This window comes from Heptranchias perlo, chromosome 22 (assembly GCF_035084215.1).
Source record: "Heptranchias perlo isolate sHepPer1 chromosome 22, sHepPer1.hap1, whole genome shotgun sequence".
In the NCBI taxonomy this organism is placed as follows: Eukaryota; Metazoa; Chordata; class Chondrichthyes; order Hexanchiformes; family Hexanchidae; genus Heptranchias; species Heptranchias perlo.
This window is the reverse complement of record NC_090346.1, coordinates 18,716,529-18,731,070: the sequence shown is the minus strand read 5'-3', so window position 1 is coordinate 18,731,070 and position 14,542 is coordinate 18,716,529. Positions and strand designations below refer to the sequence as shown.

Here is a 14,542-nt window from a genome sequence, read left to right as displayed (position 1 = left end):
CCTCTGCCACCAAGAAGGCCTGGCTCGAGGTGGCAGAGGGCGTCACCTGCGCCACCAACATATCGCCCACCTGCATACAGTGCAGGAGGCGCTGCAATGACCGCAGTAGGTCAGCCGCAGTGAGAACACAAAGTCTTTCCCCTACACTCCGTCTGCCACAACACTGCCCCCACCCCACATCTCCTTCGGCACCGCCAACACTATTCTGTCACATCACCCTTCATACCCACTCACACCCCATCCTCATCTTACCTCCACCTACTCACCTCGCCAGTACTCACCCTGCCACTAACACGCAACCCAATCCTCATACAATCTCATTGCTCCATCCCATACTCACCCTCTCGTGCATCTCCCTCACGGCCAGCCTCACTCAACCTGCCACCACCTGTGCTGCAGCCACAGGGCATGCATCACATATGTGCAGTAGGCAGCGTAAGGCAAACGTCTCGTCAGCATGAAGGGGGTGCACAAGGGTGTCTGAGGGTTTGTCATGGGTGTTACCCATATTGAATTTCAGAGCAACAAACAGCACACAATATATTGACACCACCACTGCCATGTCTCCGCGAATCCTGTCCGTTGTGTCCAATAATGCCCGCTCCTGGGTATCACTATGAGGACCCACCACTGATGCCACCCATCGTGTTACTGCAGAGTAGGTGCAGGTGTATTTGCAGGGCTCGTCCGCGCAGACGACTGAGAGACATCGGCGGTGTAGCCGGCTGCACCCTGGAAGGATGCAGAGGAGAAGGTGTGGAGGGCAGTGGTGACTTTGCCAGCGACAGGTAAGCAGTTGGTGCTGGGGCCAGCCAGGAGCAGCTCGGCATGAAAGAGGCTGCAGATCTCCATGACTACATGTCGAGCGAATCTGCGCCTCCCTCTGCACTGCTGCTTGGAGAGGTCCGGGGAGCTGCGCCTCGGTCTGTGGACCCTGTGGCGAGGGTAGTGCCCTCTGCGACGCGTCTCTCTCTGCGGTAGCCCTCCCTCCTGCTGTGCAGGTGGGCGTGCAACAACACCGTGTTGGGGGGATCCACGTCTCTGCGGCGGACGGCGTGGACTGCGAGGCTGCTGGTGCTGGTCATGCTCTTCGTCCTCCGAGGGTCTCCACACACCACCCAACTGGCAGGTGTTGGTCTGAGGGGTTGTGCAGGGTAGGTGTGTGGTTCCTCGGACTGGGGCTGCGGTTTCGTGTCGGTCTGTCCTCTGGCTTGGCGGGGGGTGGTGGAGGGCAGGGGTTGCCCTATGTGACGCGGTGGCCTCCTGCGTGGGTGAGGGCTCTCCCCCGTGGAGCGCACCTTGGCACCTGCCACAGGCTGCTGGCTGCAACACGCCTGGTTGGAGGGAGACTGTTTCCCCCAGTGTGGGAAACTCACTGCCTTGAACCTAAAATCCCACACTTCCTCTTTTGACAGCTGCTTCAGCTCATTAACTGACCACAACAAGCAAGGTAAGTACTCTCAAGTGGAACCCCGCTGGCTTTAATTGCCTGCGGGATTCCCACCAGCGGGGCTTGCGCGCGCAGCCCCGCACGTCAGCGCGGTACCCAGAAGTGGCCGGGATTTCGTCGCGATCCGGTCACGTGACCGGATATCGGGATTTTCGGGGCCACCCCGCCGGAAACACGATCCTAAAATCGAGCCGTTTGTGTCTGTTTTCATGGAAGAAGACACAAAAAACCTCCCAGAAATACTAGAGAACAAAGGGTCTGGCGAGAATGAGGAACTGAGAGAAATTAGTATTAGTAAAAAAAAATACTAGAGAAATTAATGGGACTGAAAGTCGATAAATCCCAAGGACCTGATTATCTACATCCCAGGGTTTTGAAAGAGGTGGCTATAGAGATAGTGGATGCATTGGTTGTCATCTTCCAAAATTCTATAGATTCTGGAATGGTTCCTGCAGATTGGAGGGTAGCAAATGTAACCCCACTATTTAAGAAAGGAGGGAGAGAGGAAACAGGGAACTACAGACCTGTTAGCCTGACATCAGTAGTAGGGAAAATGCTAGAATCTATTATAAAGGATGTGATAACAGGACACTTAGAAAATAATAATAGGATTTGGCAGAGTCAACATGGATTTATGAAAGGGAAATAATTATGTTTGACAAACCTATTGGAGTTCTTTGAGGATGTAACTAGTAGAAAAGATAAGGGGGAACCAGTGGATGTGGTGTATTTGGATTTTCAGAAGGCTTTCGATAAGGTCCCACACAGGAGGTTGGTGAACAAAGTTAGAGCACGTGGAATTGGGGGTACTATACTGGCATGGATTGAGAATTGGTTAACAGACAGAAAACACAGAGTCGGAATAAACGGATCTTTTTCAGGTTGGCAGACTGTGACTGCAGGGATCGATGCTTGGGCCCCAGCTAATCACAATCTATATCAATGATTTGGATGAGGGGACAAAATGTAATATTTCCAAGTTTGCTGATGACACTAAACTAGGTGGGAACATGAGTTGTGAGGAGGATGCAAAGAGGCTTCAAGGGGATGTAGACAGGCTAAGTGAGTGGGCAAGAACATGGCAGATGGAATATAAAGTGGAAAAATGTGAAGTTATCCACTTTGGTAGGAAAAACAGAAATGCAGAGTATTTTTTAAATGGTGAGAGATTGGGAAATGTCGATGTTCAAAAAGACCTGGGTGTCCTTGTACATGAGTCACTGAAAGCTAACAGGCAGGTGCAGCAAGCAATTAGGAAGGCAAATGGTATGTTGGCCTTTATTGCAAGAGGAATTGAGTACAGGAGTAAAGATGCCTTACTGGAATTATATAGGGCCTTGGTGAGACCGCACCTGGAGTATTGTGTACAATTTTGGTCTCCTTACCTAAGAAAGGATATACTAGCCATTGAGGGAGTGCAACGAAGGTTCACCAGACTGATTCCTGGGATGGCAGGATTGTCGTATGAGGAGAGATCGAGTAGGCTAGGCCTGTATTCACTGGAGTTTAGAAGAATGAGAGGTGATCTCATTGAAACATACAAAATTCTTACAGGGCTCGATAGATTAGATGCAGGGAGGATGTTTCCCCGGCTGGGGAGTCTAAAACCTGGGGTCACAGTCTCAGAATAAGGGGTAGACAATTTAGGACTGAGATGAGAAGAAATTTCTTCACTCAGAGGGTGGTGAATCTTTGGAATTCTCTACTGCAGAGGACTGTGGAGGCTCAGTAATTGAGTACATTCAAAAGTGAGATTGATAAATTTCTAGATATTAAAGGCATCAAGGGATATGGGGATAGTGCAGGAAAATGGTGTTGAGATAGAAGATCAGCCATGATTTTGTTGAATGGTGGAGCAGGCTCGAGGGGCTGAATGGCCTACACCTGCTCCCATTTCTTAAGTTTTTAGACCAGATTATTGAACTGTGCATTATAACCAGGTACTAGGGATATCGGATTATTGAACGAGCTGTGTGTGACTGTGCATCATAACCACGTACTGGGGATATCGGACTATTGAATGGGCTGTGTTACTGTGCATTAGAATCATAGAATGGTTACAGCAAGGAAGGAGGCTATTCGGCCCATCGAGTCCGTGCCGGCTCCCTGCAAGAGCAATCCAGCTAGTCCCACTCCCCCCCCCCCCCCTTTTCCCCATAGGCCTGCAATTTTTTTCCCTTCAAGTACTTATCCAATTCCCTTTTGAAAGCCACGACTGAATCTGCCTCCACCACCCCCTCAGGCTGTGCATTCCAGATCACAACCACACGCTATGTAAAAAAGTTTTTCCTCATGTCGCCTTTGGTTCTTTTGCTAATCAACTTAAATCTATGTCCTCTGGTTCTTGACCCCTCTGCCAATGGGAACAGTTTCTCCCTATCTCCTCTGTCCAGACCCTTCATGATTTTGAATATCTCTATCAAATCTCCTCTCAAATTTCTCTGCTTTAAGGAGCTCAACCCGAGCTTATCCAGTCTATCCACGTAACTGAAGTCACTCATCCCTGGAATCATTCTAGTAAATCTCTTCTGCACCCTCTCTAAGGCCTTCAGATCCTTCCTAAAGTGCGGTGCCCAGAACTGGACACAATACTCCAATTGTGGCCGAACCAGTGTTTTACAAAAGTTCATCATGACTTCTGTGCATTTGTACTCTATGCCTCTATTTATAAAGCCCAGGATCCCGTATGCCTTCTTAACCACTTTCTGAACCTGCCCTGCCACCTTCAACGATTTGTGCACATATACCCCCAGATCTCTCTGTTCTTGCACCCCTTTTAGAATTGTGCCCTCTAGTTTATATTGCCTCTCCTCGTTCTTCCTACCAAAATGTATCACTTCACACTTTTCTGCGTTGAATTTCATCTGCCACTGTCCGCCCATTCCACCAGCCTGTCTATGTCCTCTTGAAGTCTATCACTATCCTCAGTCTGGTTCTCACTTGTATTATCAACCTGACATCTGTCATACGCCCCCTTTTTTCTGCTTCATCTTACTCTCTATCTCTTTTGTCATCCAGAGAGCTCTGGTTTTGGTTGCCCTCCCTTTCTCCTCTTGGGAATCTACCTAGATACTGTACCCAAACCATCTCCTCTTTAAAGGCCGCCCATTGTTCATTTGCTGTTTTACCTGCCAATCTTTTATTCCAATTTACCCAGGCCAGATCCGTTCTCATCCCATTGAAATTGCCCCTTCTCCAATTTAGAGTGGTCCTTGTCTTTTTTCATAGCTAATCTAAATCTTATGATGCTATGATCGCTGTTCCATAAATGTTCCCCCACTGGCACTTGCTTTACTTGACCCACCTCATTCTCCAGAATCAGATCCAGCAATGCCTCCTTCCTCGTTGGGCTGGAAACATACTAGTCAAGTAAGTTCTCCTGAACACACTTAGGAAATTCCTCCCCCTCTTTGCCCCTTACACTATCACTATCCCAGTCTATATTTGGATAGTTGAAGTCCCCCCTTACCACTACTGTATAGTTCTTGCACTTCTCTGTAATTTCCCTGCAAATTTGCTCCTCTATATCCTTCCCACTAGTTGGTGGCCTATGAAATACACCCAGCAGTGTAATGGCACCTCTATTGTTTCTTAACTCTAATCAAATAGATTCTGTCCTTGACCCCTCTAGGACATCCTCTCTCTTCAGCATTGTAATAGTCTCCTTAATCAATATGCAACCACCCTCCTTTCTTTCCTGAACACCTTCCAGGAATATTTAGTACCCTATCCTGCCCTTTTTTGAGCCAGGTCACCGTTATCACCGCAACATCATATTCCCATGTGGCTAATTGCACCTGCAGCTCACCAACCTTGTTTGCTACGCTTCGTGCATTTACACACATGCACTGTAAAGCTATCTTAGATCTTCTTGTATTCTTTCGTTGTCTAATCCCACCTAATATTGCACTATTTCTTATTCTGGTGCTATCTGTCTCTCCCAATCCTTTGTGCACCTTGTTTCTCCTTTTCAATGCTACATCTTGGTTCCCACCCCCCCTGCCAAATAGTTTAAACCTTCCCCCCAACAGCACTAGCGAACCTCCCCGCAAGGACCCCACCAGCTTTTTGAGGTGCAACCTGTCCACTCTGTACAGGTCCCACTTCCCCCTGAACCGGTCCCAATGCCCCAGGAATCTAAAGCCCTCCCTCCTGCACCATCTCTCCAGCCATGCATTCATCTGCACTATCCTCCTATTTCTATACTCACTATCCCGTGGCACTGGGAGTAATCGTGAGATTACTCCCTTTTGAGGTCCTGCTTATTAATCTATTTCCTAACTCCCTAAACTCTGCCTGCAGGACCTCATCCCTCTTTCAACCTATGTTGTTGGTACCGATATGGACCACGACCTCTGGTTGTTCATCCTCCCCCTCCAGAATGTTCTGCAGCAGCTCAGTGACATCCTTGACCCTGGCACCAGGGAGGCAACATACCATCCTGAAATCACATCTGCGGCCACAAAAACGCCTGTCTGTTCCCCTAACTATAGAATCCCCTATCGCTATTGCTCTCCTGACCTTTCTCCTCCCCCCTGTACAGCTGAGCCATCCATGGTGCTGTGGACTTGGCTCTGGCTGCAGTCCCCAGAAGAACCCTCTCCCTCACCAGTATTATAACCAGGTACTGGGGATATCGGACTATTGAACGAGCTCGAGGCTGCGATTGAGGGAAAGAAATAAGCATAGAAATGTGGTAGGAAAACAAAGTGGATTTTATTCTCCCTCCTTGGTCTCATGTGGTTCCAGCTGTTCCAGACTCCACCTCTGGAACAATAGCATTGCAGTAACCGCAGTATTGGGGCATAGCAGAGGGGCAAAATCACCATTTGCTGTATTTATTTTCCACATTGCCAGGCGATGCACCAATCTTTGATCAGGCATGCATTCCTAGTTTTGCATTTAAGGAAACGAATCAAATATTGTCCTTGATGAGGGTTTGGGGAGCCAGGGGATCGGTGCAGGAGCCCACTTTCTCACTCCTCTCCCCCTTCCTCACTCCTCTCCCCCTTCCTGATCTTGAACCTGCGATTATTGGGGACCAAGTGTTCCCTCACAAGAAAAGCAGGATGAATCCCAGGCTGTCACTGGAGCAGAACTGGGAAGGTAGGTTCTTCCCGAGCTTTCCTGGTCGCAGGAGCCTCAAAAGCAGCGAGGGATCAAGAGATAAAATGCAAATGAATACATTTTAGCCTCTTGTTGAGTGAGATTAATAAATGTTCTGTACAATATCCACCCATAAATAGCACAAATAAATGTGTTTGTTTTCCAATCCAGATTGTTCCAGATTACCTGAAGGGACTGTTGCATATCCTGAGTCAGGAGGTGATGAGTGAGCATCAACTCCAGCAAGTGTCCAAACTGGCAGCACTGCAACACCAGGCAAAAGACAGTGTCTACCTACCAACCATGTGAGTTCTTCACAGGAAACTTTGCTAGTCACAGAGCAGGTAGACCTGTCTAGAGATACTTCTGAACACATGGTCCCTTTAACTCACAGCATCTTATTAGACTGCAATAGACACACGTTCAGGAGGCACCTGTCACAGTCCGTGAGAACATTGGTTGGGGCAATGGAGGCAAAAACCTGCAAATCAGTTATGTAAAGTAGCCAGGCACTGGGGGACTATGGGCTTTTGGTGGAAGGGTGAACTAGGATGGACTCAATGACCTATATCGTGACCAGAGTCCTGTACTGGGGGTGTTCATTAATGGTCTGGGCAGTTATTGCACATTTGGGATTGGGGCGAACCTCCAACTTGACAGACTGATTTCCTGGGTGGCAAACTCCATTAGATCACTGGGACAGTGTAGAGGGAGCTTTACTCTGTATGTAACTCGTGCTGTACCTGCCCTGGGAGTGTTCGATGGGACAGTGTAGAAGGAACTTTACTCTGTATCTAACTCATGCTGTACCTGCCAACAGACAATGCAGGAGGTTGTTTAAGAAGCTGTTCCAACACATTTCTGCTCCAGCCCAGGAAAAGATCGGGTCGGGATGGACAGGCTTGATAGACCAGTCGATTTGTATAAATCCCAACTTTGGCCTCCTGCTTCATGTTGCAAATGGCGCTGGAACTACAGCAGCTGTGATTGCATGGGGTCACGAGGGCACAGGGTCACGGGGGCATGATCCCTCTCGGTGATGCATCGGCACCACATTGCGCCAGAAGCAGAATTTATGGCCCTTAATGAACTCTAATTGACCTCAGCTACGATTACAAGCAGCCAAACGTCTCTGAATTCCCACACCGTGGGCAGACAGAGGCCTCAAAGTACAGGCTAACCTGGCAGCCAAACATCACAACCACGCTCCACACCCTAGGCTACTCACGAGCAACGCCACAGGCGATCCATTAGTTTGTATTAAAATTGGATTCGATTAGGGCTAACACGGAACTGAGCCCCTGAAGTACCAACACTCCTCCGTCACTGGCCTGAATCTTCCTGGGTGGGTGAGCGGCAGAGGCTGCCATGTAAATTGTTGGATATGGCGGCTGGGTGGTCATGAAGGTGTTGGTGAAGAATTGGGGCGTAGACGTCCCACAGACCCTGTGGTACCTCAGTTTGGTACTCAAGTGTTGAGGATAAAATTTACTTTTTTTTTAAAGTTTCCGTTCCCTTCAGTGTAAGATTCATATTACTTCATCTCTTTCTGTCTCTCCAAGCCGTGAGCTGCAGGATTATGTCCCTCCGCAGATTTACCGACATCAGCGTCCACAGCTCTGGCTGAACATGGTGACGCAGAATATGCAGCAGCTGCAGGCCCTCAGCCCACACCAGGCCAGAGCTCAGTTCCTTGGTAAGAGTTTACTCTCTGTATCAGTAGATTACAATTTGCTGGTGACTAATCACAAGGATCATGTCACATATCAGCCTGATGTGTGACATAATATCCCCCAAATACCACAGTCCTGGTCATATCCACAGCCCCGGCAGGAGAGGCTGAGTGGAGGACAGCCATTGGGCCAATGATCACTGATATCACTGTGTGGCACTGACCCCAGTCTGTGCTGGTTGGCTGATCTGGGCTAAAGCAGGAGCATGAGAGAGAGAGATGCAATTAGCCTGAATGTCCCTGGGCTAAAGCAGGAGAGTGAGAGTGGGAGTGATAGAGAGATGCAATTAGCTTGAGTATCCCTGGGCTAAAGCAGGAGAGAGGGAGAGAGAGTGAGTGAGAGTGAGAGTGTGAGTGAGAGAGAGAGAGAGATGCAATTAGCCTGAGTGACCCTGGGCTAAAGCGAGAAGGGGGGTGAGAGAGAGAGTGAGAGTGAGACAGAGTGAGATGCAATTTGCCTGAGCGTGCCTGGACTAAAGCAGGAGTGAGAGAGTGATGCAGTTAGCCTGAGTGTCCTTGGGCTAAAGCAGGAGAGTGAGAGTGGGGGTGAGAGAGAGATGCAATGAGCCTGAGTGTGCCTGGGCTAAAGTAGGAGAGAGAGAGAGATGCAATTAGCCTGAGTGACCCTGGGCTAAAACAGGAGAGAGAGTGAGAGAGAGGGATGCAATTAGCCTGAGTAACCTTGGGCTAAAGCAGAAGAGACAGTGAGAGAGTGAGAGTGAGAGAGCGATGCAATTAGCCTGAGTATCCCTGGGCTAAAGCAGGAGAGAGAGAGCGATGCAATTAGCCTGAGTATCCCTGGGCTAAAGCAGGAGGTAGAGAGTGAGAGAGAGATGCAATTAGCCTGACTGTCCCTGGGCTAAAGCAGGAGAGTGAGAGTGAGAGAGTGATGCAATTAGCCTGAGTATCCCTGGGCTAAAGCAGGAGGGAGAGAGTGAGAGAGAGATGCAGTTAGCCTGAGTATTCCTGGGCTTAAGCAGGAGAGAGAGAGTGCGAGAGAGTGAATGAGTGAGTGAGAAAGAGAGAGAGAGAGAGATACAATTAGCCTGAGTGTCCCTAGGCTAAAGCAGGAGAGTGTGAGTGAGAGAGAGACAGATGCAGTTAGCTGAGTGTGCCTGAGCTAAAGCAGGAGTGAGAGAGTGCTGCAATTATCCTGAGTGTCCCTAGGCTAAAGCAGGAGTGAGAGAGTGCTGCAATTATCCTGAGTGTCCCTAGGCTAAAGCAGGAGAGAGAGAGTGAGAGAGTGATGCAATTCGCCTGAGTGTCCCTGGGCAAAAGCAGGAGTGTGAGAGAGAGAGAGGTAGAGAGAGAGAGAAAGAGAGTGAGAGAGAGAAATGCAATTAGCCTGAATATCCCTGGGCTAAAGGAGAAGAGACAGTGAGAGAGTGAGAGTGAGAGAGCGATGCAATTCACCTGAATGTTCCTGGGTTAAAGCGTGAGAGTGATAGTGAGTGAGAGAGAGAGATGCGATTAGCCTGAGTGTGCCTGGGCTAAAGCAGGAGAGAGAGAGTGCGAGGATGAGGGAGTGAGAGAGAGTGAGAGAAAGATGCAATTAGCCTGAGTGTCCCTGGGCTAAAGCAGAAGAGTGAGAGTGAGAGAGCGAGAGAGGTGGAGAGAGAGAGAGAGAGAGTGCGAGAGAGAGATGCAATTAGCCTGAGTATCCCTGGGCTAAAGAAGGAGGGAGAGAGTGAGAGAGAGAAGCAATTAGCCTGAGTGTCCCTCGGCTAAAGCAGGAGAGAGAGTGTGAGAGAGAGTGATGCAATTAGCCTGAGTGTGCCTGAGCTAAAGCAGGAGAGAGAGAGTGAGAATGCAATTAACTGAGTGTCGCTAGGCGAAAGCAGGTGAGTGTGAAAGAGAGAGAGAGAGGCAGTTAGCTGAGTGTGCCTGGGCTAAAGTAGGAGAGAGAGAGAATGAGAGATGCAATTAGCCTGAGTGTCCCTGGGCTAATACAGGAGAGAGAGTGAGAGAGTGCGAGAGAGAGAGATGCAATTAGCCTGAGTATCCCTGGGCTGAAGCAGGAGGGAGAGAGTGAGAGATGCAGTTAGCCTGAGTATTCCTGGGCTAAAGCAGAAGAGAGAGAGAGATGCAATTAGCCTGAGTGTTCCTGGGCTAAAGCAGGAGAGAGAGAGTGCGAGAGAGTGAATGAGTGTGAGAGAGAGAGAGCGAGAGAGATGCAATTTGCCTGAGAGTCCCTGGGCTAAAGCAGGGGAGAGAGTGTGAGAGAGAGAGATGCAATTAGCCTGTTTGTGTCTCAGCTAAAGCAGAAGAGTGTGAGTGAGTGAGAGAGAGAGCTGCAGTTAGCTGAGTGTCCCAGGGCTAAGGCAGGAGAGAGAGAGTGAGAGAGTAATGCAATTAGCCTGAGTGTCCCTGGGCTAAAGCAGGTGAGAGAGAGTGATGCAATCAGCCTGAGTGTCCCTGGGCTAAAGCGAGTGAGTGAGAGAGAGAGAGAGAAAGGTACAATTCGCCTGAGTGTCCCTGGGCTAAAGCAGGTGAGTGAGAGTGGGAGTGAGAGAGTGATGCAGTTAGCCTGAGTGTCCCTGGGCTAAAGTAGGAGAGAATGAGAGTGAGTGAGTGAGTGAGTGAGAGAGAGAGAGAGAGAGAGATGCAATTAGCCTGAGTCTGCCTGGGCTAAAGCAGGAGAGAGAGACTGAGAAATGCAATTAGCCTGAGTGTTCCTGGGCTAAAGCAGGAGAGAGAGAGTGCGAGAGAGTGAATGAGTGTGAGAGAGAGAGAGCGAGAGAGATGCAATTTGCCTGAGAGTCCCTGGATTAAAGCAGGAGAGAGAGAGTGAGAGATGCAATTAGACTGAGTGTCCCTGGGCTAAAGCAGGAGAGAGAGAGTGAGAGAGTAATGCAATTAGCCTGAGTGTCCCTGGGCTAAAGCAGGTGAGAGAGAGTGATGCAATCAGCCTGAGTGTCCCTGGGCTAAAGCGAGTGAGTGAGTGAGACAGTGAGACACAAATAACCTCCCAGAATTGTTAGGGAACCAAGGGTCTAGTGAGAGGGAGGAACTGAAGGAAACCAGTATTAGTAAAAAAAAAAGTGCTAGGGAAATTAATGAGGCTAAAGGCTGACAAATCCCCAGGGATAATCTACCTCCCACAGTACTAAAGGAAGTGGCCCTGGAAATAGTGGATGCATTGGTGATCATCTTTCAAAATCCTATAGACTCTGGAACAGTTCATACAGATTGGAGGGTGGCACATGTAACCCCACTATTTAAAAAAGGAAGGAGAGAAAAAACAGGGAATTACAGACTAGCAGTGGGGAAAATGCTAGAGTCTATTATAAAAGATGTGATAACAGAACATTTGGAAGGCATTAACGGGATTGGACAAAGTCAGCATGGGTTTATGATAGGGAAATCATGCTTAACAAATCTACTGGAGTTTTTTGAGGATGTAACTAGTAGAATAGATAGGGGAGAACCAGTGGATGTGGTGTACTTGGATTTTCAGAAGGCTTTTGATAAGGTCCCACACAAGAGGTTAATGTGCAAAATTAAAGCACATGCGATTGGGGGGAATATACTGGCATGGATTGAGAATTGGTTGACAGACAGGAAAGAGAGAGTAGGAATAAACGGGTCTTTTTCCGGGTGGCAGGCAGTGACTAGTGGGGTACCGCAGGGATCAGTGCTTGGGCCCCAGCTATTCACAATATATATCAATGGTTTGGATGAGGGAACTAAATGTAACATTTCCAAGTTTGCAGATGACAGATAGCTGGGGTGGAATGTGAGCTGTGAGGAGGATGCAAAGAGGCTCCAACGTGATTTAGACAAGTTGGGTGAGTGGGCAAGAACATGGCTGATGCATTACAACGTGGATAAATGTGAGGTTATCCCTTTGGTTGTAAAAACAGAAAGGCAGATTATTATCTGAATGGTGATAGATTGGGAAAAGGGGAGGTGCAACGAGACCTGAGTGTCCTTGTACACCAGTCGCTGAACGCGAGCATTCAGGTGCAGCAAGCAGTTAGGAAGGCGAATGGTATGTTGGCCTTCATTGCATGAGGATTTGAGTTCAGGAGCAGGGATGTCTTACTGCAGTTATACAGGGCCTTGGTCTCCTTATCTGAGGAAGGATGTCCTTGCCATGGAGGGAGTGCAACAAAGGTTTACCAGACTGATTCCTGGGATAGCAGGACTGACGTATGAGGAGAGATTGGGTCGATTAGCCCTATATTCACTAGAGTTTAGAAGAATGAGAGGTGATCTCATCGAAACATATAAAATTCTAACAGGACTAGACAGACAAGATGCAGGGAGGATGTTCTGGATGGCTGGGGAGTCTAGAACCAGGGGTCACAGTTTCAGGATACGGGGTATGCCATTTAGAACCGAGATGAGGAAAAATGTCTTCACTCGGAGGGTGGTGAACCTGTGGAATTCTCTACCACAGAAGGCAGTGGAGGCCAAGGCATTAGATGTATTCAAGAAGGAGATAGATATATTTCTTAATGCTAAAGGGATCAAGGGATATGGGGAAAAAGTGGGAACAGAGTACTGAGTTAGACGATCAGCCATGATCATTTTGAATGGCGGAGCAGGCTCGAAGTGCCGAATGGCCTACTGTTGCTCCTATTTTCTATGTTTCTAAGTAAAGCAGGAGAGAGAGAGAGAGAAAGTGATGCAGTTAGCCTGAGTGTCCCTGGGCGAAAGCAGGAGAGTGAGTGAGAGTGAGAGAGAGAGAGAGAGAGAGAGAGTTACAATTAGCCTGAGTGTCCCTGGGCTAAAACAGGAGAGAGAGAGTCGGAGAGTGAAATGCAATTATCCTGAGTGTCCCTGGGCTAAAGCATGAGAGAGAGAGAGAGAGTGTCCCTGCGCTAAAGCAGGAGAGAGAGAGTGATGCAATTAGCCTGAGTGTCCCTGGGCTAAAGCAGGAGCAAGAGAGAGAGAGAGTGAGAAATGCAATTAGCCTGAGTGTCCCTGGGCTAAAGCGGTGAGTGAGCGTGAGAGAGAGAGAGAGGGAGAGAGATGCAATTAGCCTGCGTGTCCCTGGGCTAAAGCAGGAGCGAGAGAGTGAGATGCAATTAGCCTGAGTGTCCCTGGGCTAAAGCAGGAGAGTGAGAGAGAGAGATGCAATTAGCTTGAGTGTCCCTGGGCTAAAGCAGGAGAGAGAGTGTGAGAGAGAGAGAGAGAGAGAGAGCTGCGATTAGCCTGAATGTCCCTTAGCTAAAGCAGGAGAGAGAGGGAGACATGCAATTAGCCTGAGTATCCCTGGGCTAAGGCAGGAGAGAGAGAGAGTGATGCAATTAACCTGAGTGTCCCTGGGCTAAAGCAGGAGAGTGAGAGAGAGTGAAAGAGAGTGAGAGAGAGAGATGCAATTAGCCTGAGTGTCCCTGGGCTAAAGCAGGAGAGTGAGAGAGATGCAATTAGCTTGAGTGTCCCTGGGCTAAAACAGGAGAGAGAGAGTGAGAGGGAGTGAGAAATGCAATTAGCCTGAGTGTCCCTGGGCTAAAGCAGAAGAGAGAGAGAGTGATGCAATTAGCCTGAGTGTTCCTGTGCTAAAGCGAGTGAGTGTGAGTGAGATAGAGAGAGAGAGAGAAATGCAATTAGCCTGTGTATCCCTGGGCTAAAGCAGAAGAGAGAGAGAGAGAGAGAGTGCAAGAGATAACATCTGTCATTGGAAAAATGCTAGAATCCATTATTAAGGAAGTAGTAGCAGGACATTAGGAGATTCATTATACAATCAAGGAGAGTCAACAAGGTTTTATGAAGGGGAAATCGTGTCTGACAAATTTATTAGAGTTCTTTGAGGAAGTAACGAGCAGGGTGGATAAAGGGGAACCAATGGATGCAGTATATTAGGACTTCCAAAAGGTGCCACATAAAAGATTACTGCACAAGATAAGAGCTCATGGTGTTGGGGATAATATACTGGCATGGATAGAGGATCGGCTAACTAACAGAAAACAAAGAGTCGGGATAAAAGGGTCATTTTCAAAATGGCAATCTGTAACTAGTGGGGTGCCGCAGGGCTCAGTGCTGGGGCCTCAACTATTTACAATATATATCAGTGACTTGGATGAAGGAACAGAGTGTCTTGTGGCCAAATTTGCTGATGATACAAAGATATGATGTGGAGATGCCGGTGATGGACTGGGGTGGACAAATGTAAGGACTTGCACAACACCAGGTTATAGTCCAACAGTTTTATTTTAAATCACAAGCTTTCGGAGCTTTCCTCCTTTGTCAGGTGAGGACGAAGGAGGAAAGCTCCGAAAGCTTGTGATTTAAAATAAAACTGTTGG

The 14,542-nt window shown here is 48.4% G+C and overlaps 1 protein-coding gene across 1 annotated transcript in view; it reads left to right on the top strand.

Annotated features, from left to right (window-relative positions):
• The window catches only part of myo15aa (myosin XVAa), a 221,181-nt gene that overhangs the window by 194,685 nt on the left and 11,954 nt on the right, over window positions 1-14,542 (top strand). The window contains exons 59-60 of the mRNA XM_068003761.1: window positions 6,728-6,861; window positions 8,119-8,252. Of these exons, the coding sequence (XP_067859862.1) occupies window positions 6,728-6,861; window positions 8,119-8,252 (268 nt within the window). The remainder of the gene's footprint in view (window positions 1-6,727; window positions 6,862-8,118; window positions 8,253-14,542) is intronic.